Consider the following 27,698-nt stretch of genomic DNA (forward strand, 5'->3'; position numbering starts at 1 on the left):
TCGCCACAATTCCATTTTACTAGCTTAAAGTCGAGGACCTTGATTGTGACAACAGTACCTTTATTCAAATACACAGCAGCTGCATCATGACTCCCGCAGAGCAGCACAGCCTCCGGGCGCTGCTGTGACGGGGTCTAGGCTGCCAGAGCAGCATTTCTACATTTCTTGGCCCTGGGTCTTCGTCTGTCATTGAACCCACGACAGGAAGTCACCACACACAGAGACTAGGCTCCTACCTCCCAGGCTGGGGTGCTCCATTTCCATCAGTCCACGCGGGTGCTCAGACTCGTGTGGACTGGCTTAGTTACACCAACCAAGCCCACAGGAAACAGTCTTACAAACTAGATGCAGATCTGCTGACCTTTAACAGACAGTAGACCCTGCTTTTGGCCACATACTAGCTGTGATCCTGGGCAGCAGGTCACTTAATTTCTCTAAGCTTCAATTTCATATAAAATAAAACTGTTTTGAAGACTAAAGTGAAACAATGCAGGCATATGTAAACACCCCTGAAATACCAGCTTAGCTTTGATTATAACCACGTTACTGTACTTCCCTGCACTTCACAGGTTTTATATTCTTTACAAATTGAAGGTAAAACCTTCCACCAGCAAAAAGATGACTTACTTAATTGCAACACTATTTCAGGAACCAGCCCTGCAATACCCCTGAGGTGTGTAACTCCCCCCAAACCTGCTGCCCAGGCTGCTGCCTCCGGAACTGGGCAGAGGCCAGATGGGAGGACGCGGCTGAGCATTAAGTGAACACCACTGGGCGCAGGCTGCAGCTACAGGAGATGGTCTCAATCCCATTCTACGGATGAGAAGGCTGAGGCTCAGACCTGAGCAGTTAACCGAGACACACTCAAGAAACGACAGAGCAGCGATTTGAACTCAGAGCCAAGATGGTACCTCCCCAAATTACAGGTCAGATCTCTTGATGAGGTTAAAATTAAGGCCAAGGAGTTTGGTATTCTCAAAGCAATCTTGGTGATTGTCCTTCACTCTATAGTCTAAATGAACTAAGACACTTTACTGAGCATCGAAACCCCTGCTCAAATCAGGGCCAGTCAACACCAACAAATTACTCTCCTCCAGCCCGTCTGTTTTATCAGATCCCAGGAATGCTTTAACTTGTCATTCAAGTCACAGCCCCACTGAGCGCATTACAACGGCTCTACATGCAGGTCATGCCTTCCTAAGCGGAAACTCGGGAGTGCATTTGAAGAGCCTTCTTGTCTTACCGAAGGGCAGATGAGAAGCCAACTCTACGTGCTGGGCACTGGAGATGTGCAGGCCTGAGCTGCACCCCAATCCCTGCCACTGGCCCTGTCCCTCTTGTGGCACTGAGCACATTTTCTAGTCTGCAGTGATGTCGGGTCCTGCTTCAAAGCCGTTCCTTAGGGGCAAAGACTGATATGGAAGTATCTCTAGACACAGCAACAACAGCCATTCTGCCGACTTGGCCACAGAGAGGACTGAGGGAGCCGGGGCTCCCTGTAAGGAGCTGGCAGCTCCGAGGGCCCACTCCAGCCCTGCTGCTGAGCTCCAGCTGCTTTTCTAGTCACATGCTCACCCCTGGACTGTGACAGGTGGTGAGAGGAAGGCTCTGGGGGAGGGGAGATTCCAGAGACCCTTCAGCTACCATTTGGGGAGGGCAGGTGCCTGGTCTGAATGTTTCCTCCCTGCTACCCCCCTGGGTGGAAGGGATGATCCTCTGAAAGGAAATCAGGGCCCTGACAAGAGGATTCCGGGCGTGGATTCTGGGGGGCCAAACACAACTGTGTCCGTCACAGCTTCGTTACCTGGTCAAACATCTGAATGGACGTGAAAACATGGTTACGCCCAGCTTCAGCCGGATACCCCCCCCCCACACACACACACAGCCTGCACTTGCTCCTCCCTCCTGCCACCAGGGGCACAGAGATGCACCCAGTTGTGCACCAGCGGCAGAATGGGCAGTTGGAAGGAGCCACGGGTTCTAGGAACAGCCTCACCCCTGACCCACATGTGAGCTGAGGCAGGCTGTTTGCTCTTCTGAAAATAAAAATAAAGTGATCTGCTCCATCTATAGCAAAGTCCAAGTGACATGTGGGAAGATGCTTTACAAAGTAACATTTCCAACCAAAGCCTACCACGGTGAGGGGGAGGAAGGGGTTGGTGCAAGAGAAAGCCAACAAGGGCCTCATCAATGATGAATGCTGTAGTGAATAAATAATTCAGAGCTTTGCGGATCCTTTTAGAAGCTGTATAATCCTACACAGCTCTGCCTGGTGAAAATGTTTTTCCAAAGGTGCCTCTCCACAATCGGATGCCTGGGATGTGCCCAGAGATGCAGGAAGGCCTCCCGGTGCACCACCCCTGGCAGCCTAGGGCCAACTCCAGGGCTCCAGGGAGTCAGCACTGCTGAGCTCCCACCGTGGGCAGCCTCTTGCATTAGGGTTCATGCCCGCGGCGCCCCCTCTGGGGCATCCCCGACCGTCATTCGCCCACTGGTCTCCTCTGTACCCCGATGCTCTGTGAAGCCTCCCACAGCTACCAAAGTAAAGTGCAAATGTTTGACTCACCTTATTTCCACGGGTGGATGTTTTCCTGTCTCCTACCCTCCCGAGGTCAGGATTATCTTCTCTCTACTCCGCAGCACAGTGCTATTATAGGTATCACCACATTTTCTTTAAAATCACTATTTTTTTAAGTAAACTTTTTATGAACAGAAATGCTCACAAACCACGTGTGTATGGCTGGACTAATTCACGAAGTGAACACACTTGTATAAGCAAATAGAAATGACCAGCACCCCAGAGGTCCCCTTAAATTTTCTGTTCATCACACTACCCCCACCGCCCCGCCTCGGGCTGAACACTGACCTGACGTCTACCAGAGCAGATAGCGCTGCCGGGGCTGGTCTCAGTCTGGGATGGGCCTACGTGTGCAAGGGAGCCCCGGGCCTCAGGTGTGGGGAGGAAAGAGACACGTGAGGGAGGCGGAGGCCTGAGGAGCAGCAGGGCAGGGTTTGACTGCACAGGCTCGAGCTGATGAAGCAACCCCAGCTGGATTGGGAATCAGTGGTATGTTGGCTCTGGCTCTGCTACTTACCTGCCATGTGTGACTGACCTACCCGCTTTAATAGTTGGCTTAGCTCTTGGTTGCTTCAGCCATGAACTCCCAAAATTATCCTGTTCTGCTTACCCTAGTGTCTTGGGTATGGCAGGCAAGTTGGGGAAATGCTTGGAGAGTCCCCATTGAGGCGTGTGGTGCTTTGCTGATCCTGTGTTTTCTGTCACCGTCTTGCAGTGACACTCCAGATCTTTCTCTTGGGATCAGTCATCTGGGGTTTGCATTAGGTAACAGGCTCAGTGTCACAGAGGACTAACATGCCCCACCAGGGCCCTAGCTTTCTGATCTCCCATCTCCAAATTCCCAGCGGAGCTTCAGGATAGGGACTGAGACAGTAAGAAACAAATCCTCTCCTTTCTCCAATCCAATGGCCCAAGAACTTTCCAGCCGTGGTTGGAAGTCTGGAAATGGAGTCGCTCCTCGGTGGAGGCCGGTCAGTCCAGGACCCACAGCCCGCAGTCCTGCCGTTACTCTGGTCCAGCGGGTGCATGAGCGGGTGAGCTGCTGCCCGCACCTGCGGGCTCTGGGTTTCCATCCCCGACGCCGGCAAAGCCAGGCTCCGCCCGCACTAACTGCCCCAGGACTCCTCTCCAACGCGCCTTACTGCGGTTGTTTCCCATTACAAAGTACTATCAATTAATATTAGAAAACTAGGAAAATTCAAAAAAGCAAACAAAAGCACCATTAATATCTGGGCATATTTACATTGCCTCACTTTTTACTTTAATTTCTGTCCAATTCCCCTGTCTGCCTGGTTCCTGAAGAATTTCATTTGGCCTCCAGTTGCCTCTGCTTGAACCCCGCCGTGGCGAACCCGAGTCCCCAGTTCCTGGCTTCCCCACAGCCCTGTGTCAGCTCGGCACTGGGTGGCACACCAAGGGTTAAAGGCATTACCAGTTCCCAGTGATTGAACTGTAATGAGGATGAGAGGCTAAATTAAAGTTTATTGCGGAATAAAAGTGTGTGTAGTCAGCAATTGTAAGAGGCTACAATGAAATGCCTCCTAGAACTTGGCAATACAATTATGTAGGGTTCAATTAGTAGAATGCACACACGGTAGATGAGATGAGCTGTCTGCAAGAAGTCACTTTGAAAGACAAGCTGTCTTTTGTGAAGGCGGAAAGAGCTGGCCTTGAATGCCAGTCAAGATGTGATTAAACATGGAAGCAGCAATGGCCTAATCAAAGCACTGATATTTGCAGAAAGGTGGAGGCGGGGAGGTCTGTATGGAGCACAGAAAAGGGGGAGAGAGGGAGGAAGCCTGTGGGTGCTTCTCTAACACCTCCTGGAAGGCAGCACCCTGGGGCAGGTGTGGGCCACCAGCCTGCGGGAAGGGGGTCGCCGGGTTAGGGGCAGCAATGGAAGCCCTGCCACCCTCCTCCCAGGCTCACCAAGCACCCGCCTGACTCAGCCTCGAAGGACACTGAGGGCGGGAAGGTGCGGCGGGGCCACACAGGCCAGGGGCCAAGATCGTGAGCTCTAGAGTCAGAGAGATGGGGTTCAAATCTTGTCTTCCACTATTTACAAGCTGTGCCACTTGGGGCAAAAATACTTACTTCCCAACGGCTTTTCCTGGCTTGTGAAATGGGGTTGCTGTGAGGATTATTCATACAAAGAGGTAGGTGTTGAGCTATAATTATTAATAATACTAACAATGATATTATTACTATGACTAATAAAAGAACTTACTTAGCAATCTCAGTGAGGTTATTCAGTAAGAGTCAACTCCACAAGTTGTTCTTTTCCGAGCGTGCTCAATGTAGAAGCTGAGCTCCTGGGCTGCCAGCCTGCAGTTTGGACCAGGAACCTGTGGCTGAACTGTCTTACATGCCATGTATGAACTAAATACAAAGCTTGCAGTATTTCTTTGTGTAAAAGAAATACTGTTTGTGGGAGAATGTGTTATTTGTATAAACCTAATGTAGCCAACAAAAAAGTTCCCACTACAAAGGGTTCTGGGAGTTACCACAAGCGGCATATCATAGTGTAACAACACTTACCTGCACTTCGTGAAGTTTCTGTAAAGTTTAAATGGGATAATAATGTAAACTGCTTATTTCCTGGCACAATATAAGCATGCAGTATAAATGTTTCACATTTTACAAATGTGAGTTTTGTTTTGTTTAGCTCATTATGTTGTTATTTAATTCAGAACTTCTTGAAAGGGGGGATTTCAGGGAAAGAATACTCCAAAGTAACAAATTTGTGCTAGTACAAAAGAAAAAAATCACATTTATTTTACAAGGCAGTTATTTTCCTAAAGTATTATACACAGAGGAAAGTTGAGCTGTCTGTGGGGAAACAATATAATTTTAGGAAATTACAGAATGGTCAACATTGTGCTTAAAACTTTAAAATAGACAAGATTTAAAAAATAGCATAGTAAGTGAATATTGTAAGGTATGAACAGCCTAAAAAAGTGTGTATGAACAAAACGATATGGAAGCGCAATATTAAAACCTCTGGTGATGATTCGCTTTCCGACTTGTTCAGAGTAGTAGGAGAGAACTGTGCCAATCTTAACAGAAAAGGGAACTCAAAGCACTAACAGAAACACGGCCCTTTCCTAATACAGTCAACTCTCAATTATCCATAATATTGAAAGGGATTAGGGACATACAAAATTTTTAAAAGGTAAATAATTCCAAAATTAATTTTGAGACGTATCCTTGTACTTATGTTTGGATACGAGAAATACGGACATCCCTGGCATCCCTGATAAACTGAGAACTCCCACTTCCTCCTCTGCTCCTCGAGGGCAAGACACTAGCCACATATTACTTTCTAAAAAACCCAAAATACAACTGACCTCTTTAATTTTGCTTCACAGCTCCTTTGAAGAGTGAGATAGGAAAGACTTAAAATTGTGTTTTCCTCATTTAAAAAGCCAAAATACTTCAATAAGATTTTGCAAACAAGATGGAATAATCAAGAGCCAACTGTATAAATGTTACTTTATCTTCTGCCTTTTTTCTTGCCTAGTAGCATTTAAACCACCGAACATATCTGGGTATTTTTGACAGCTTTCTAAATTATCTAGTTACATCGTATTACCCAAATACAGACATTTGCATAAAAGGAGTTGTTATGATCCATTCCAAAAGAAGTGTGATGTTTCAAACAGGCCAGGAAGTGGAGGTTAAGAAATAAAACCCCACCCCCAAGACAGAATTAAATCCTAGATCAAATCCTAAAGGTACTTCAGGGCAACTTCTGGTTTGGTTCTGGTTTTAGTGGTCTTTTATTTTGTGTAGTATTACCATAAATTACAAGTTCTCCCTTTCCAGGAAAGCAACCTTTTCTCTTCAGGATTTCCCTCAAATTCTCTTTTCAAATCTTGAAAATTACAAGGTTAAAAAAATATATCTAGATTTGATGGTAAAGCCCTATTTGTTAATCTACCAACTAACTACAACCACAAAGCATTTTAATTGCTTTGTCATTTCTCAGAAAAGTTAAGCATATCTGAAACTTGAAAATTCTAAAGTAAATCTTGGGTAGATAAGAAAGCTAAATTCCACACAGCACTTATTTTGTAACTTCTACCTAACAGCTTTATACTAACTTTTAAAAAGTAGGAATGGGGCTAGGTTTACACAAAAGCCCAAGAAAGCAGTTTCTCCATCTACACAGCCCAAGCCTCTCTGCTCCAAGTGAGCACACTACCAGGTCCAAATTCTAAAGCTTTCCTATCTCTCAACATACAAGCATTAACCAAAGGGCTATTTAACATGACTATGTCCGATGTCTATAATACACATCTAAACATTTTCTAAAGTGCCTATAAATATGCTTATACAAATGAGCAATATAATATCAGGATTACAGAGAAATTCTTTTACATAATATAGAACAGAACAGCCCTAGAATTTAAGTTGAAACTATACATTTTTATATTATCAGTTGTTTTGGAATGCAAGCATAAAAAAAAATTCTGGTTCAATCATATATGATTTTCTAGAGAATTATTAATATTAACAATGCTAGAACAAAAGAAATTCTTGCTTGTGCTTGTTTAGAAAAGGTTATTTTGAGATCCAGGAGCATCTAATATTTAGAATCCAATGGAACATCTCCAATTCTATAAAATAGTAGTAAGTAAAGCTTAGTGAGTTTTTAATTATAAAGAGATTGTGCAAATATTTAAAGTGATATCAACCATTATTAAATCCAAAAATTCCATTAAAATTGTGGCTACTCTGAATGGCAGTTCAAGAGTTTGAAAAGTTATAGATATTATTGATAAAGGGCCCAACCCTGATGCAGCCAGCTTCAGAACTGTGGCCCTGTGACCATGTATTTCCATGGCTTTAAAGACCTTGTGGTTGACTCCAATTAGTTTAACGGACAGGAATGTGGGCCCAGAGCAGAGAACTGGTAGGGACGGTACAGAGAAGGAAGACCCTTTGTATGCACACCGGGGAATCCAACGAGCTTACTCATGGAGTCGGGCGGGGGACGTAGACTGGGCCTTGATGTTGCCGTTACCCCCTCAAATACACGGCGGCTGACTGCAGCGCTTCCGAGCTCGCTGCACGTGATCAGCTGGCCACGTGATCACGGAGGCGCTGAGGCCCTCAGGCAGGGCGCAGCAGATGTCTGTCCCTAAGCCACCTGGGCCGGGCGGTGGGGAAGCCCCTCGCTGCACCTCCACCTCCCCTGCCCTCTCCTGTGCCTGTAGCTGTTCTCACCACCTTATTGGTTTGACTTGCTGAGTCCTCACATTTCAGTAATGGGAACCTTATTCTGCATTCTCATCTAGCATGGAAACTATAGTTTTAACTAACACTGTTCTCAAAGGAACATGCACACTCTGCATTCAAAACCCTATGGATGTTTCGGGCACTTAAACCTAACAGAGTGTCCTAGTCAATCACTTGAACTACACATACAACTAGGAAAGCAGGTTCTGCCTAGAGTGATTTGTGACAGAAGCTGAGTGGAGGTTTCAGAGAAGAACACAACAGGCCTCTTCTTGCTTTTAAAATGCACACTAACGTAGCACAGAAGAGAGGCGCCGTGATGCTGACGGAGCAGGAGGCCAGGCCTCAAGAGCACCCGCATGGATAGTTAGGGTATAAGGACTAGTTCTCTGTCTCCAACTTTGATAGTTTGAGTTTCATTAGGCCATATGTTAAATTTCCTGGATTCTTAGCTATGTCTCACAGAGAAAAGATTTAGAGAAATGTCAGATAACCAACTCACACAAGAACACCTGGTGAAAAAGGAGATTAGGAGTAGAATCTGAAGAGAGCTAAATAGGAAAGAATTACTCACTATTTTGCATGTGTGAGAACACAGAACATGTACAACAGACCATAAATATTACTGTAGTAAAGTGAATGAATATTACACAAAATATTTTCTCCTGACTTAGCAGTGAAGTATTTCAACTGCTTTTGCATTTGCATAAAAACCCATGCATCATACTGAATTCTAAACCATTTCTCACCTAAAGCCATTCGAAAGCTTCATACAACCAAATGAAGCAAATTCATCAAACCTATTAGATTCATTCCTAATCCCTAAAGGACTGCTGTCTTTAGCATTTCCATGCTAACTAAAACTATTACTGATATTTTCTTAAAACATCAGATGTGGCTGCCTACTAAATATAATACTTATATAACTTCCTAAAAGTTTTTCTCTGATTTCAAGAACAATTAAGAAAAACAGGGAAATGTTAGGAAACTCACCCAAGAGACCAGCCCAAATGCTGCAACACATTCCCCAGTCACAAGCCAAGTACATCTCTCCTTCCCCTGGCTTTCCAGAGCATTCTGGGTAATGTTGCCTGCAAGTAGTATCTCCACTATTGGACTATGATTCCCTTGATGTGGGGAGTCAGGTCTTACTCATTCTGTTTCCCCACAGCACACTACGGAGCACAGGCGCTCGGCTAAGGCTGGACTGAACATGAAACTGAAGTTGCCATCTCTTCTTAAATGAAGGTCTAGCTCAGCCCAGGTCATGGCGGGTTGTGCAGACACTGGCCGTAACTTGTGGCCAAGCTGGACCCCCTTACCCTTCTAGAAGCCAGGCAACTGGCCCCAACCCATGCAGATGGTGGGGAGAAGGGGAAAGGGACAGAATGGCATCTACCAGGGCACAGACTGCTCCCTTCCCAGGAGCTAATTCCCACGTGGGACTGGCGGGCCAGGAGGGGCGCCCATCGGCATGCTGAAAGGAACGGCAAGAGCTTTTCTGTGAAGAACCGGGTATTTAGAACGTACTGTCTCCTTCACTCAGGTAGCTCCTCAACTTGGTCCGTCATATTCGGTGATCAGTACTTCATCGCGTACAAAGTTCCCAGTGAAATTAAGGCTGGGTCACACTTGATGACACCAGATGCTACATAGAAAATAAGTCAAGATATAAAAGAAAACAAATATCATAGTTACAACACTAATTTAGGAGGGAGGCTAATCAGCAGACCACTGAATTGCTATGGTTGTTAGGGGTAGAAAATACCAACTGCACTGGAAAAATGATCCAGCCAACGAAAGTACAAAAGCTCAGCTTGGCTCAGAGGACGCGGCTTCCTGCCCTGACTCTCACACGGTGGTTTCTATCGTTTCAATCACCTCCAGGTCAGACTGCGACGGGGAGAGAAGGGTGCACTCGTCCGGCTCCCAGCTGCTCTCTGGACTGTAATCTTCCTCTGAACTCAGTTCTGCTCCTTCTTCTGTGTCCTCATCACACGATTCCACATAGTGAGCCCCAATGGCATTGATCCCAGAGTCCTCAGAACTTGAGGGAGAAGAGCAGTGATCTATTTTTGGTGTATTGCTCTCTTTTGAAATTAAGGCATCGTGTGCAGAGACCTCCTGAGGGCTCATTTTGTGCGACTGTGGTGCCGGCTGCTTCTGCACATAACACATCTTCCCATTGATACATTTAACCTGATAGTTGTCAATAAAGAGGTCTGAGATCATACAGTACCTTGGTGAGTCAGGAGGGAGGGGAGGCTGGAAGACAGATGCAAATTTCAGAAAGTGTTCAGTGAGAGAGACTGAGATCTGAATGGTGTTTGTGGGTTCCCGAGGCTTCGCAGGAATCTCAGTGCTTGGAAGCTGTTCCACGGGGGTCATAGGCTGATACACGTATTTGCCTGTGAGGAACACAAAGAAGGCAGTCGAAATCTACGATTATTACTCAAATAGCAGTAACAGAGCCCCAATGGTTTCTTTCCAAGGACTCAGAATGCTCTTAAAAATATTTCAAAATCATCTCAAAAAAACCAGTAATAGAATCATTCCACATTGTTTAATCAATTAAAAATAGAGCATGGTATATAACATCGTGGTATTTCCATCTAAAAAACTCAACACACTTTACAAATCTTAATTTATATTTGAGTCTTCCTAATGCCTCTGAAGTAGGTGGGTGGATACTATAATCTTTATTTTATAGACAACTTGAAATGATTTGCCCCTCATACTAGATAAAGAATGACCATGATATAACATAGTAAAAACACAAGCTGTAAAACAGTATCATATATGATAAAATTATAATTCTATTTTTATTGTTAATAATTATATGTTAATACATACATTTACCAACTGGAAGAATATATATCAATTTATTTTCAGAATTACAGAAGACGTTGACTTTAGGTTTCTCTGTTTTAATCAGAATATACATACACACATTTAAAAGTGATAGCCTACAGGAATGTGCTCGCCACTCCCAATGGCTGCGGTATGGAGTAGGGTGTGAAATGATCTCTTGCAAGACAAAGCTCATCAGTGTCTTAAGTAGGAGATATCCTCCATAACACCAACTCCACTGGCACTTATCAACCTAAGGCAGAAGCAAAGGAAACAGGCAGGTGCAGGGGTAGGTAACTTGCTGGAAGTTTCTAGGAAACCAAGCAGCTTATCTCCAAACCATCCCCTCTGCTCTGAACCCCTGGTGATTCTCACAGTCTGCATGAAAGTGAGACCTAAATGGATCTATTCCTGATGGGTCTTTCTCCTTCTCTTTGATTTCATTCAACATTCAGTAAAACCTCCCATGTATAAAGTGCTAAGGAAACAGGGATAGAGATGAAAATTACTCAGGTTATGAATCTAAAATGATTTCAAAATAAAAATCTGGAAGAAAATAAAACAGAAAAACCCACAGACACTGGCCACAATTATGGGCATCACCTTGGGATTTTCCTAATGCAGTTGATTTACCAGTCCGTCCATACCATACCTGCTGTGCATATTTATGACAGAGTTTTTAAACCTAAGCACTATGGGCATTTTGGACAAGATAATTCTTTGTTGTACAGGAGCTGTCTATGCATTGTAGCGTATTTACCAGCATCCTTAGCCTCTACCCACTAGATACCAGTAGTACTTCCCCCTCAGGCTTGATGATCAAAATGTCTCCAGACATTGTCACATAATCCCTGGGAGGCAAAATCACCCTGGTTGAGAACCACTGATTTATGACATCGTCATGATGCAGGCTGAACCACTCACTGTGTATGACACCTGCTCCTCCGGTTCTATTTCTTGGTCAGACTGAAAATTCTAGGATAGGAATCGCATTTAGAATGCAAACTACCTTAGATTGTTTAAATAAATCAATTAGCAGAAGAGCAATTTCAGATCAGAAATGTGAGCAGCAAACTAAGCCACAAACAGTGCAACATCAGTAATAGATCCGTCAAGCCTGGCTGTATTTTTTACTTCTGTTTCTTAACTTCTGTTTAAAAAAAAAAAAAAAGGGTACGCTTAAATGCTACAATTTTTTTGTAACTAAATTACCTTAGAATATATTCAGCTTGATTCTGGAGTAATACATGGAAAAGGTACATTGAAAATGTTAAGGCTTTGGGTTTCCAGGTCGCTTCTCAGCCTGGCCATACATCATACAAACCCTACAGGCTGATAAAAATACATGTGAGAAGATAGGTATTTATGAACCTATCATACCTGCCTGGGAAACAGTGTTTAAAATATACCAGGTATCTTCATGTCTCTGTTACCTATAAAACAGGGTACCAGTCACTCCCTGTCAGGCAAAGGTCTAACAGTTTGGCACAGTAGGCCCTCTCCCTCCAAGCATTACAGACAGGCGTATCAGCTGAAGGGAAAGGACGGAGACCTGCAACCACCAGCCCCAGGATCTGAGAAAGACTGTCCAGGCAGGAGACAGAGAAGGGACCTGGAGAAATGGGGGGACTACTCCCTTCTGTCCAGAGAGTAGTGAACAAAACAACTGGAATGAAGGTTTGGTCTTTTCTGTTTGTAAGCAGTATTAGAATAATGGTTTTTGAATTCAGGTGGCTGCAGATGGTAGGCACTCAAGAGACGTTTGCTGCAGAATGCTAATTAAGTTCATTCCAGCCCAAGTGACCTCTGGGTTAGTTACCTACTTGACACAGCTACAGGAGGTTCCTGGCAATTGATCCTCAGACCCAGAGGGGTCACGGTTTTATTCAGTCCAAAGACGGAAGCAATAGAGAAGCATGACTTTGGGATGTCTCTAACCACCCTCACCTAATCTCTCTTAACCCCCAACCCACCTCCTTTGTGCCTCTCCATAATTCATTACTTTGCTTTCTCTTTTCTTGATTCTTCTACTTTTTTCTCTAACCTGCTTCCCCCCAAAGCTCTATTTTTCTTCCTTGAAGTGCAGCTGGAAAGAAAAGGAAGACTGCATTCCAGATTCCGCTCCCATCTACAAGTCACACCTATGAGAGGTGCTTACTTAGAGCTGGGGAGACAGCCTGGTATGCGGTCATGAGGGATACGAACGCAAAAAGGAAGGAAGAGAAGGAAAAGAATAGTAAAGATAGCCAGATGAGAAACAAAGTTTAGTAAACATATTTCAAATATTATCATAAATACTATATTGTTTAATTTGCTTATAAACACCTAAATAATCAAACAAATTCAGGTCAAGGATTTGGTTTTGTAAAGAGTTCAGAGGGGTTAGTGCATTGCTCCAATCCCCAATCATTTCCACCCTGTGTACACTATGCTCTGGCCACAACAACAGCCCGGAAGCACAAGATCCTGAATTAGCAGAGAGATTCAGTTATGTCCACTCTACAGTATTTACTAAGGGACTAAAACGAACTAACACACTTCTGCAATAGCAAGGACTGAAACAAAAGGTTTCTGGACACCTAGCCTGGAAATTCAGTAATTAATATATGCCAGTCTCTAAACAATCTTCTTAACTAAGGGCATACTACATTATTTAAAGAAATAAATGCATGAAAAAACTTTTAAAACTTAAATCTGTAAATGGAAAAGACACTACAGAGAATCAAGGCTTAGAGAAGAGCAAAGCAGAGGGAGAGTGAAAGGAGGAACTAGCTAGAGTATGACCCATCAATTCCACTTCTGGTTTTTTTAAAAAAGCTCATCCATTCAGAGAACAGTCTGGTCGTTGCCAGGGTCAGAGGGTGGGGGGTGGATAGAATGGGTGACGGGAGTCAAAAGGTACAAACTTCCACATATAAAATAAATAAGTCATGGAATGTAAAGTACAGCATGGTGACTATAGTTAATAATATTGTACTGTGTATTTGAAAATTGCTAAGAAAATAAATCTTAAAAGTTCTTATCACATGCAAAAATCTATATGTATGAAGACAAATGTTAACTAGACTTATTATGGTCACAAGTTTGCAACACATACAAACATCAAATCATTATGTTGTATACCTGAAACTAATATAATGCTGTATATCAATTATACCTCAATTAAAAAACTGCAAGTGAATTTATTTTTTGAAAATAAAATATATAATTTAAAACAATGAGGAAAAAACTCATAGACATGATTTGCACCCTTTTCAGAGCATTTTATCAGAAGGAACATACTATTGATATAGCTCATTACAGACGATGTTAACTTTGAAAACCTGTCTATTGTGGTATTTCCACTGTAAAGTTAGTATTTTTCTCTTTGAAATTATTAAGTATCTTATGAAGAGATATTTTAAAACTATGCAAATATTCTGCTTCTTATCATACTTCCACCGGCTAATTTTAGCGTGCACAGGGGGGTCTGGTCCACAACCTTTGCTCTAGTGTTTGCCAAACAATGATATTTTTACTTCCGTTATTCCTTCCATATTTATTAATTAGAATTCTAGGTAAGCAAGAGCTATTCCTTCTCCCTCATTTATTTATTCAAATATTTATTTATATAAACACTGACTCACAGATATTTAGTCTATTCCATAAATTGTAATCTGTTACAGTCATTATTTCTGATGCTCAAATTGTTCCAGATATAGCTCTTGGGAGCTCCTTCAAGTTAGCACATGTGCGCTTTCAACATACTCCATCTTTTTCTTTTTCTTTTTTTAAGACTTCCTTACTTACTGGCTTATCTCGCACTTTCTTTCCCCCACCCCAGTCCAGGACTCTGACATTTCTTCAAAGATCCCTAGTTCCTTTTCTTAAGAAATTACACATTCTTAAGCTTGTTCTCAAAATACTCCTGTAAAGTAGAATCTTAGTTTGCTAATGAGTCATTCAATCACTCACAAAACTAATCCATAGGAAAATAAAGACAATCTTATTACAGTACTTCACATCCATTTTTTAAAATAACATAATATTTAAAATAAACTTTACAAACCCACTAATTTATCTGGAATTTTTTTCAAAGGAGCTGAAGCCACTTTCTCAATAATGAAACAGATTATACAACACTAAGATCACAAAAACCAATTGTGTTCAGTAAGTGAAAAATACATTTCATGCATCTCCTTTCTTTTCAGGGTACCTAGTTCAACACTTTCAGCTGTTTCTCAACTAAAGACCAATCAAAACTACTAAATAAATAATTTCTACTATTCTTTTAATGTTCTGGTTCATAATTTTTCTGATTGTCCTTCCTTTTTGGTGTTTCACAATGCCTTGCAAGACACAGAAAAGATTTATGTTCTCATTCTAGTTCTTCAGTTAAAAAAAAAAAAAAAAGGAACAGAAGAGTTAATTACTTTCTCCAGATCATTTAACAAGACAGGAGTTAGTTCTAGGACCCTGGGCCTTATGACGGCCTGTGTTCTTTTTCACAAGAATACTCATTAATTAATTAATAAGGTTTAGATAATGTTCTTACACTGACATTCTCTGTCATTAACTCCAGTTAATATTCCAATTTATAACACAGTATAAATATACAGCAGATACATTCCCTTGAAGGAGTTTCTTTTGCTTGTAGACACAAAGAGAACAGAAAAAGAACCCACACAAATGTAGAGAATAATTTATATGCCAGGCTAAGTTACTGTATGCACTTGCTAAACTATTTGTTTTTAGAATCAGTTGTGCATTTTGATTCTTAAAAAAGATCCTTTGAGGGAAAATGAGCTTTTTGCTTTTACAGATAGTTTTATGACCGTTAAATGTGGGTCCCCTTGACATACAAAGTACACTACTCTCAGGGAATGCAAAATGATTTCAAAATTAGCCTATACAAAATATAATTAGAAAGGTAAATCTACAGGAAATAAAATTGGGTGGCCTAAGGGAAACTGCATCCACAGTTCAGTTCGTTGATTTTATATAGTGAATCACAATTATGTTTATTTTAGTCCCAAGGGCATTGATTATTTTAGAAGTGATGTTAAATATTCTTATTCAGCTGTTTCTGCAATGTGCATTATTTACTAAGTTGAATAGCAGATCACAACTAAAAGCAAAAGAACATACATTTATTATAAACAATATTTTGTGTGGCCTTATCCTCCCCGCCACCTCACTGGCAGTCAATATACCAATATTTTTGTACTTTGATCTATGAGAACATTAAAGTTCATATATTGCCCAATATTGAAGTTCCCAATCAGAAATCTGTACAAGATCCTAGAATTGTCATTTTTCAAATTGTGTAACTTCTTTAGTGCAATGGAACATATTAATGTAAAGCAACACCCTAATGGGACAGAAATCAGAAGCATGGTTTATTTACTCACTTACCAAACAAATATTTATTGAATATCTACCACGTTTATACTACTAAATCAGATGCTACGGGGAAATAAAAAAAAGTACAATGCATAGTCATACTTCAAGGAACTTCCAGTCAACTTGGGGGTAGAAGATAAAACATAAAGTAAAAATAAGTAAGAGTTGAGTAAAACTAAGAATATATATACAAGGGCATTCACCAAGCAATTAAATAGGATTCCAGGCTCCACTGGAGCATTTTACATGACTACTGAGGGACATGGACCTGTGGGGTAGCAAGCAGACCCACAGCAGACCAGCTTCAGAGCAGGAATGTGTCAGTTTGGCATTTGGGGCTCAAAGAATCAAGAGAGCAAAAAAGGAGGTTCGATTTAACAGGAAGATGAAGGCTGGATGGGCCTTAGAATGCAAGGCTTTAGTAACAATGGAGAACCACTAAAGATTTCTGATGAGGCAAGTGATGATACAAGGATTTTAGAGAATTTAGTCTGGCAAAGGTGTGCAGATGGACTAGAAAGAGAAGAAAGGGGGGTTAAGAAGAGGCTATTCAGGATTTTCGAGCACCATAGTCTGATCTAAAGTCACATGGCCGGGCAGGGAAAGGAATAAGGAGACGCTCCTAGGAAGGTGGCAGATAATGAGGGTTAAGGGCAAGGAGAAGGGAGTCAAATGCACTGGATTTGAACCCCACCTCTGCTATTTGTTAGCTCTTTGACCTTTATCAAACTGTTAATATTCCTGTTTTCCATTTCCTCAGTGCAAAAGTGGTTAGTGATTGCTACCTTTTAAAGCATTCATTCAATGGTTGGTACAATGTAAATGTTCTATTGCTGGTGCCACCTGAACAAGGCTGGAGTTGCCTGGAGGCCACGAAGCCACCCCGGAGGCCGCCAGATTGCCACGGGCCGGCCTCGCCACGCCCAGGCCTTGGGAGTCCTGAGCACCGGGCCTTCTGCTTCAGCACAGCCCACCACCTTCTCTCTGACCGCAGTTCTCTGTCACCCCCCCCTTCATCGCCTACCCCCCAAATCCTACCATGTGCTTTCATCCCTCTTCCAACCAATATTTACGGAGCCTCCATTATGTGCCAGACACTGAGTTTAAATAGACATGGGTTTAAATAGCAAGAGATAGACCGCGTCCGTGCCCTTCTATACTCTGGGAGGGGATCTACAAGGTGGGGCAACAGCAAGCTTAGAGTTGTATGTGAGACACAGAATTTTTTCTTGTATTATTATTTATTAACTACTGTATTAGTTTCCATACAAACACTGTAAATCTACTTTTGCCCCATCCTGTATAGGTGAACAAATAATCACACACAAAAAAATGTATAATTAGAAACCATAAAGAACAATAGGCAAAAAGTGAGAGGAAGAAAAAACAAAATCAATGACTGCAAGTTACACAGCCTGTATGATTCGGACAGGGCAACAGGGTGGAGTCAGGGAGGGAGGTGTCAGGAATGAAGCCCAAGAAAACAATGATGTGTGGCCCATATCGCCTCGGGACTGCATGCGAGTTACCCAGGCAAAGAAGGGGAGGAGCCAGAGCAGCCAGAGCACAATGAGTGAGAGGGAGAAGAGGAAGAGGTGAGTTAGAGGAGGCCATACCCTGCCGGGCCCCAGAGGCCGCGTTAAGGATGAGGGGTTTAATCTTACACACCAGAAAGACACTGCACAGTTTTAGGGGGAAGGTGACATGACTAGCGTGGCTTCCCTACTTACTTCCATCTCTGTCTGTTCCTCTCACAGTGTGGGCACAGATAAATCCAATCTGAAACACTATACAGATTCCAACAGTCATGCCAGTACCCCTGCCCCCATTTCACATTCGTACCTGGACTTAAGTCAAATAGGCAGGAGCAGAGCGGAGGAGGTGGAGGGAAGTGCCACTGAGCAACCCGTGCCCGGCAGAAGCCCTTCACCAACAGCCTTCTACCGTCCACACGACTCCAGGCCATGCTTTGACAACCTGAGGTATGGCAGCCAGGACATAAAAATAGCATTTCTAAAAGTGCCATAAGCCAATGACAGAAGAGGTGTTCACCACACTTGCCAATTTACAGCAGCCAGTCTAAAGAGGGATACAGCGAAGGCTCTGCACTTTTTAAAACCATGTATAGCTCTACCTGAAGCCAAATCTTCTGGTTTGAGGGAAATATATATGCAACAACTCTTACATATTTTAAGAAGTAACTGCCAGTGAACAACTAGGGGGAAAGAGAAGAACTACAGTTCTTTGTTTTACAATCCAGTCTCAGCCACAAAACATCATAAATACCACAAAAGGAAAAATAAATATTAAGCTGTGAGGTACACACTATATATACTGTAAGAGGTCAGAGAAAAAGAGGGCTAGAAGGGCTTACTCAGGAAAGGCTCCACAGAAAACATGGAATGTAAACTGAAAAAGGGCCAGGATTTGGGCAAAAGAAAGTAAAGTGGCAGCCCTTTAGCGAAAATCCAGAGGTGGGCGAAATGTGGGGAGTCTGAGGGGAGGCGGGGTGACCGGCCTGACTGCAGCAGGGGCGCTCTCCTATGGCGAGACCAGTCTCAGCACCCAGAGCCTCTGGAAGGAGAGCCACACCCTTCCTCCCCAGGGCGGGGCAGGGCAAGAGCCGCGCTGCAGAATGCACTGGCACAATGGAACTCCTTGAATTTGAAGACACAGGCAATTCCAGTTGGGAAAAAGCCCTTTTCAGGGCCAGAGAGTTCAGAGACCTCCTGGTCAGTCAGTCTGGCTAAAATAGGCAATAGTAGAAAAGGAGGGGGGAAAGGCAGAGAAGGAGAACTCTCAGGCCTGCGATTCAGTTTAAGTGGCCAAAAAAGGGTTTCATGAGTGAATATATCCACCTCTTTCACTCAATCTGAAAAGTCTACTTATCCACTAGGAGCTTTTCTGCAGAGCTGGTTTTAATACAATAATTGGTTAGAAAAGGCTCAGCTGAGGGAGTTCTCAGGTCACTGAGGGTGAGATGAAGCATGAAGGCCACATGTTGAAGAAAAAGATGGCTGCTGACGAGCACAGAGACTCAACCAGTACGTCCAAAGTGTCTGCGCTCTGAGCACAGGGAAACACCGAGAGAGAAACCTGATGGAGGGAGAGCGACATAAAGGGAAAGTGGCTGATTATGAATCATTATGGAGAGAGAAAGCTGTTACGAGTACCACACCTTTTAATCTAAAGATAGGTGATGGTGATGATGGTGATGGTGAAGGTGATGGTGATGGTGATGATGATACTCATTACCTTTCATTTCTTTAGAACAAGCTTTGACTTATCTAATGGACACTTTATGAGACCATCTCAGCCTCCTGCCTTTCTCTACAAAAATCAATATTGCACAGGCTGTTACCAGACTGGACAAAAAACTTTAGAACTACAGTCAGAAAAAACTGAAACAAAGAAACTCCGTATGAGAGGCAGCCCACATGGAAACTAGAACCATGGCAACTCTGACAGTTTTCTGCCATTCCACTAGCATGCAGCTGTACAGTCCTACAAACCCCAAATAAGTTATCAGCAGCCATTAAGTCAATGGACATATGTTCCTGACAGACTAAAGCTAAGGGAAACAAAATAAGACATCTGTCACCTTTATCTGTTGATCTGGGGATGAAAAGTTCAGAAACTCACAAGGAAAGGATCCTAGCCAGTCAACCTGATCTGAGCAAAATAAGATATTAAAGCATGTGAAGGGGACTCAGTCAGTGTGTACTGAATTTTTAAAAATGTATCTTTGTTAAAACTTATTTTTGCAGGCAACCATGCCTTTTCACAAACCTCATATTCAAGTTTATACAAACCAATATGGCATTCTGGAAGTCTTTTATTAACCAGTCACGACGTAATAAAACATTCTAAATATCAATGAGATGTGATTTAAACCCAAATTATTAATATTTATATGTAAGAATTTATATTTCCCAATAAAAGAAATTATTTTTTTTATTTAATCAATTGTAATCATTGCCTCTCATTTCTCTTGGACCTGTGGGTAGGCCATCCAATTTCAAGATTAGTGTCACTGGGGAAATCCAATGCATTAGGGGTAAGAAGTAACAAATTTAGCATTGACAGCTAAATAGCACCTCTAGTTAACTATCCATTTAACTACTCCTGAATTGGGACAAGGAGGTTCAGATGATGGGGCTCTGTCCTTCTACTACCTCTTCGTCACAATTATTGGGTTTAAAATATATGGAGGGAGTCACTTGGTGGTTGACATGGAACAGTAAAGAGAAAAAAGGGGGTCTAGAATACGATGAGACTATAAATGTGCTAGTTATCAATGTATTTATTGCCTCTCAACCGCAAATTTTCCCTGCGATGTACGCTCTGCCATAGCAGACAGAATTCCTTTACACATGTCCCCTCTACAGTGAACATGATGCTAAGTTTTCTCAGTAGAGGACACTAGAGGGACACTGCAGAGGAAAGGGCCTCTCCCACAGTTTAGAGCGCATAAGAGGAGTAAAGGGGTATGATCTGTCAGAACTCTGCCCCAGCCATGCACCCAGAGTATGTGATTCCTTGGCCCGGCCTGGTGATAACTGCCCCGTGGCCCTCTCTACATAGAAACCAGACTTCTGAGGGCCCCCCACCTACATCCTGTGCTCCTGCCCTCCTGCCCTCCTGCCCACCCGCGCCTCGGCTCCCTGTACAACCACACCCTTCACTGCTGACTGCCTGTGCCTCCGCTGCTCTACAGAGGCTGCTTCCTGCTTATCAAGAAACTTCTGGGCAAAGCAGAAAACTTCTCCGCTATCCCGTAAGCTGAACTACACTTTCTCCAACAAGATCTGAGCCCCAGCCTTGGAGAGGGGATCTCCTTCCATCCTTGACCTTCCTGGGTGTTCTTTTGCCCTGGGGAATGACATAGAGTCTCCTTATATTTTATAGGTACTTATGTCTTAGAATGTAATAGTTATTTATATTTAACATCCTCTCTGTGTCATCCACGGTGTGGTTTCCATCTCCTGAATGGACTCACACTGATTCAATAAGGTTAAAGTGTGGGATGTCCTGTAGGTGGTACTTTCCTGATTTGTCTACTGAGAAAATGTAAGCATTATATTAAGAAATAATGTAGTTTATATATTTGGAACCTAGACTAATAGATATTAAATGTTAGGTACTAAAATATTAATACTTTATTTAGATGTTTAAAGTTGGATGAACTAATAAAGAATTAAATTTAATATTAATAGGAGAGGATTTTATTTTATTTAAAGGTTTTATTTATTTTTAGAGAAAGGGGAAAGAAGAGAGAGAGAGAGAGAGAGAGAAACACTGATGTGTGAGAGATATGTTAATCTGTTGCCTACTGCATGCCCCCAACAGGGGGCCTGGCCTGCAACCCAGGTATGTGCCTTGACTGGGAACTGAACCGGCGACCCTTTGGTTCACAGGCTGGCATTCAATCCACTGAGCCATACCAGCCAAGGCAGGAGAAGATTTTAGAAGGATGCATTCTAAAATCTATTTTTAAAAAAGAACATGTATTTGCTACTTGGATACTTCTATGTTGGTAATTAATGTCAAATAACTAAGAATTACCTTGAGTACTGTCCAAAAGACTGATATATGAAACTATTGAACTAAAAATGCTTTCCCCCAAAAAAACAAGCAGGAAACAAAATTCAGAACCAGGCCTCATAACAGACCAACGTATGTTAATCTTAATTCCAGAGTGAAAAAATTCAGCGGGTAGGTTGTGACTAATGTTCAGTAGTAGCTTTATGAATGAGAGCAGAGCTCCGTGACTGGCAAATATAATACAGCTCTTTTCCTAGAGCCTGGGATACAACTGCCTGGGAAGAGAACAATGCAGAGGGACCAGGAGGAAGAGCCCATGCCTGTAAAGCATGTGAAACAGAAAAGGCAGGATCAACCATTCCAGAAAAGGAATCTTGATTACATGTGAAGTTCTAGAAAAAACAAGGGGCAGCATATAGGAGCAACACGTAAAATAAAACCTAAAACATTCAGAACTGTGATGTGGACTGTAGGAGCTTTATGCCTATTTGGCTACATCGGTAATTTATGACTACAGAAGATGCCTGTATGGTTTTAGCCTACTGGTTTATGAATGAGGTTTGGTAATATTATAATAACACTGTATTTCCAATGAGATTTTTATGGGTTTGATGAGTTGTTTCTTTTTTTTTAATTATCACTTGAAAATATAAAGGAGAAAAGGTAACACCAGCACAAGAATGACCCCTGCAGAGAAACAAAGCCACAGGCCTTCGGGGACAAGCTGCGCTAAAAAACACTCCCGGGAACACCAGCTCCACAGCAAGGACGAAGCACATCCAGGTGCAGTTGCTCTGGTGTGCCCAGGCTAATCTAAGCCAATAAAACCCTCCTGGGGAACTGTCTGACTGTGCAGATGGCTGTCTCAGAGATATCCCCAGCTGTACTTGAAAGAGGCATACCAACTGTGGAATTTTTTTTAAATGTTGCTAATAAAGAACCAAATAGGATTTCAGTGAATCCTTTGCATACTATGAACCTAAAATGTCAAGTGAGCTCTTCTGATGGTTTAGAACAAAAAGATTAATGATGCTTTTATTGTTTCTTTCTGGAATACAAGCAGGCCACATTCTATTTGAAGTAAATATCTCTTAGAGTTCATTGATTAGCTAATAATTCAGAAAATCTATAGTCTTCCCATAAAAACCTCAAAGAATTACAAAATCATGAGAAGGCAGAAAGCATTTTCCTTTACAGCAAACATTTTATGACTCCATGGAAGGGAAAAAAAGGATGCATTTATATATTATACTGCCTAAGGAACTAATTTCAAAACTATTCATTTTACTGCTTGGTGTATGTGATGCTTAATTTTATGTCTCAACTTAGAGGGGGTTTTTGGATGGAACTAACATCTAAATTGATGAACTTAAACTGGGAAAGCACACTGTCCTCCATAATGTTGGTGGGTCTCATCCAATCAGTTGAAGGCCTGAAATAGAACAAAAAGACCAGCCTCTCTGAACAAGAGGGAATTCTCCAGGAGACTGACTTTGGACTCCATCTGTACCACTGGCTCTCCTAGGCCTCCAGTCTGCCAGCCCACACTACAGATTTTGGACTTGCCAATCTCCATAATTGTGTGAGCCAATTGCTTATAATAAACCCCTTTCTATATATACACAGACATCCTGTTGGTTCTGTTTCTCTGCAGAATCCTCACTAACACAGTAGGACTCATTTTACCTACAATGGTAATAAGATATTGCCATGGCAATATAATCATATGTATTCAATTTTAACTTCCACTCAAAATAGATCATAAATATAAATTTAAAACTTAAGAAGGGTAAGGGGCAAGCCAAGGAATACGAACAGAGGACTCATGGGCACGGGCAGTGCGGGGGACGTGGGGGGACACAGCCAGGGAGGGCAGCGGGGAAAAAGGTGGGACTGTAACTGAACAACAATAAAAAAACTATGAAATGTCTGCAAGAAAACGTAGGAGAAAATCTTTATGACATTGGGTTATGGAAAGTTCCTAGATGATACCTAAAAGCATGATTTAAAAAAAAAAAATAGATAAACTGGCCTTCATCAAAATTAAAAGCTTCTGCTCTGCAAAAATACTGTTAGGAAAATGAAAAGACAAGCTGCAAGTTTGGAAAAAATATTTGCAAATCATATACCTAATAAAAGACTAGTATCCTGAATATATAAAGTACTCTCAAAACTCAATGTATAAGGAGAGCAAGCCAATTAAAAATGGGCAAATGATTTGAATAGGCATGTCACTGAAGAAGATATACAGATAGCAAATAAGAACATGAAAACATGCTTCAACATCATTAGTCACTATGGAAATGCAAATTAAAAGCACAATGAGATATTACTACATACCTACTAATTAGAATGGCTCAAATTATAAAGACAAACCATACCAAGTGCTAGCAAGGATGTGATGGAATTAAAACACTCACACATTGCTTGAGGGAATGTAAAATGTTACAACCAGTTTGGAAAATAGCTTGACAGGTTTCTTTTTTAATTTAAACACACAACTGCCACATGATCCAGATATTCTAACACCAGGCATTTATTAACCCCATGATAAAGAAAGCACATACCCATACAAACATTTGTACATGAATGCTCATTGCAGTGGTATTTGCAAGAGCCAAAAACTGGCAAGAACACAAATGTCCATCAACATGTGAATACATAAACAAACTGGTAGACCCATTCAAAGTTTAATCAATAATAAAAACCAATGGATTACTGATAAATGCAAAACACGGACACACCTCAAAACAATTATGTTGAATAAAAAACCAGGCCAAAAAAAAAAAAGTACATACTGTGTCATTTAAGTTTCATAAAACTCTAGAACATCTATCAGCAAGTTTTTTCTGTGGAGGGTCAGATAATAAATATCTTAGGCTTTGTGAGCCATAAGGTTTCTGTCACAAACACTCAGCTCTGCCATTACAACACAAAAGCAGCCACTGATACATAAATGATGGAGAACTTTTTGCGTTCTAATAAAATTTAATTTACAAAATGGCAGCCAGCCAGATTTAGGTCACAGACCATAGCTTGCCAAACCCTCTCTAGAAAATTTAAATCCATCAATAGTGACAGAAAGCTGACTGGTGGTTGCAGCTGGGGGTGGAGAAAAAGCGGGGCACAAGGACGCTGCAGAGGTAGAAATTGCAAAAGGACACAACAAGACTTTTGGGAGTGATGGGCACGTTCATCACGTTGACTATGGTGACAGTTTCAGGTGTGTACACGTTGCTGAACAAAAAAAGGTTTGGCTGCCTGTCACCTCAAAAGCCAAACTCTTGAGGCAGAAGCTGGTGTAAAAGGAAAGAGGTTTTATTCAGGTGCGGCATGACGTGGGAGAATGGCAGACTACCATCTCAAAGCCCACCTCTTCAGCAAAACCATGGAAAGGCCAGAGTCCAGAGTTCCTGCTCCATTTTAAAGCACCGTTCTTTGGAGCTGCAGGCAGCTGCTGAGCGGCCATGCAGGTAACTTAGCTTGTTCCCAATTGCTACCCTGTTCAGGCTCCCTCCTAGAGCCTGTGTGTGGCAGCCACATGGCTGCAGGCCACAAGTCCATGTGCTCCTAGGTAAAAGACCGTGAAGGAAGGCAACAGCGAATGCATCACCAGATTGTCAGGAGAGCGAGCAAGGCTCCCTCCTGGAGGTCTGGGTTCGTTTTTAAAGGATTTATACAAATTGAAGGTACGTTAGATGTCATCTAATCTAATTTTCCTATTTTACAGATGAAGAAACAAAGGTCCAAGAAAGGTAAAAGATCAATACCCACTTTTCTTGACACCAACAAGAAGTCTCATGAAATCTGTTTTAGTTTCCTGTGGCTTTAATAACAAACAACCAAAAAAACAGGAATGTATTATTTCACATTTCTAGAGGCCACAAGTCCACTATCAAGGTGTCAACAGGACACCCTCCCTGCAGAGGCTCTAGGGGAGAATCCTTCCTTGCCTCTTCCAGGTTCTAGTAACTCCAGGCTTCCTTGGCCTATAGCTACATAATTCCAAGTTTCTGCCTCTGTGTTTACATGGCCTTTCCTTCTTCTATGTCTTCTCCTATTCTGTAATAAGACACCTGCCACTGGATTTAGGCCCCACCTGGATAATAATACAGGATGAGCTCACCACCTTAACTGAATTACCTTCAAAGACCTTTTTTTCCAAATAAGGTCACATTCACAGGTTCCAGGGGTTAGGATGTGGACATATCTTTTTGGAACCACCATTCAACCTAATAGAGACCCTAAATAATAATCAATCAGTTAGAAATTAGTAATATCAGATTCTCTTGTTCTCTATGATGTAGGAGTCAAGAGGCAAAGATGGAACTGGACAACAAAAGTAGAAAAAGGAGGAAGTACTGAAGGGAACAAGGGAACAAAATAAGTGGCTGAAGACTGAGAAGGCAGCTTTAAAAGGATCAACTTTGAGATAAGCTAACTGGCAACTGTGCAAAAATATTTTCTCACACAAGATACATATACATCTGCTTTTTGTGACTAGTGAAATGCTTTTTAAAAGTATTTTAAACTCAATTTCTTAGAAGATAGTGCAGTTCCCAAAAGATGTACTTAATTGGGATGTCCCTGTAATCCTGGCAATAAAAAGTCGGGATGACTTCTCAAAAGCCCTGCAGTCCTACATTCTGTCAGCACTGACAGGGTGCGAGATTTACAGCGTGGCTTCTGAGTCGCTGCTGCTTCAGAAAGATAAGGAATCTCATAGATAGTGAAAGGTATGGATTTAAGACTTGAATGCAAAGCAACATGCTTTTGTAGAAGATAAATCAGCTTTTGTGAACAATAAAACCAAAGACTTAACTGTACGTAGGTCTTCTTTTAAAAAGTTTAGTTTTTGATTTCCCTTCATCTCGAATTTCTCCCAGTCCCAAGACTTTTTAGCAGGTGTCACTGATGACTTCTGTATCGAGTCTATGGTAGTCCCTTGCAGCTCATTTCGTGACAATATTCTGACTATAACAAGAAACTTGTTGAGTGAATGGTCATTTGGCACCTGACTCTCATTTCCTTGTTTCCCAGTAAGCATCCCTTTTCTCTGTTCTTGTTTTCTTCCATACTATCTTTTAGACTTAAAACACTGCTTTCTATTACCAAATAATTCCACTATTCATATTTTATTATCAAGCTTGCTTCTGTGAAATTTACAACAAGTAATTCATATCAGCATCCCAACAGGCTGAAAAATTACACTTATGTGTTTGAATATTCAACCTATTCTCATCCAGTATGCTTTAAACATTTTAAAAATAATTACTATAAAATATTTGTCTTTCACAAAGGCATAAAGGAAAACATAATGAGCTCCCATGTACCCACCACCTAATTTAAAAAATAAAACTAAGAATTAACTGAAGCCTCTGTGCGTTCATTCCCAGTTTCACTTCCCTCTTCTTCCCCCCGTCACTACCAATAGCGTCACTGCAATAGGTAACCTCTATCTTTAATTTTTACCTCATTATTTATTATATCCCTGGATTTTATATGTCTAATTAAAATATTTTCTTTTTTGTATATTACATACCACCAAACCAACTTTCACTGTACAGTAATAAATAATGATCATGGTACTTTAAAAAAACAGAATCAGTAAATTCAGAAAAAGAAAAAAAAACTTCCATGACATTATTTCAAACCTGAGTAACTTAACATAAGTTAAATTTTTAACATTTTTATTTCAAAATAATAGTCACTATTTGACATGCACAGAAATCCTATAGAAAACTGTGGCAAAAATAAAGTAGCAAATCTAATATTTCCCTTCCTGTAGAAGCTTTTATCTAGACTAGAAAAAAAGATCTACAACATATAGAAAGTTAAAATGAAAGACAAATGAGACTCCTAAGGGACTAACTGTGCCATACTTTTTTTTTTTTTATAAAAATAGAAGTTAAAAAAATACAAGATTATTTAAAGAGAGTATTCCTTTTCTTTGAACATAGCTGAAAATACAGTGTCTTGATTCCTGCCTCACCTCAGTTTGTTCAGGAAGGAAAAGTTAGGAGAACCTTATCCAGTCATAAAATAATGGACAAGCATAAAAGAGACCATAAATAACACTTTCAAAACATTTAATGCAATGATC

At 41.6% G+C, this 27,698-nt stretch overlaps 1 protein-coding gene across 1 annotated transcript in view; it reads right to left on the reverse strand.

The window, feature by feature from the left end:
* Positions 1-5,366: 5,366 nt before the first annotated feature.
* The window catches only part of CUNH3orf70 (chromosome unknown C3orf70 homolog), a 56,913-nt gene continuing 34,581 nt past the window's right edge, over positions 5,367-27,698 (reverse strand). Inside the window, exon 3 of the mRNA XM_054585066.1 lies at positions 5,367-10,227. Within this exon, the coding sequence (XP_054441041.1) occupies positions 9,671-10,227 (557 nt within the window). The 3' untranslated portion in view covers positions 5,367-9,670. The remainder of the gene's footprint in view (positions 10,228-27,698) is intronic.

The sequence above is a fragment of the Pteronotus mesoamericanus genome, unplaced genomic scaffold (genome assembly GCF_021234165.1).
Source record: "Pteronotus mesoamericanus isolate MK-2021 breed Mesoamerican mustached bat unplaced genomic scaffold, CSHL_Meso_final contig_82, whole genome shotgun sequence".
In the NCBI taxonomy this organism is placed as follows: Eukaryota; Metazoa; Chordata; class Mammalia; order Chiroptera; family Mormoopidae; genus Pteronotus; species Pteronotus mesoamericanus.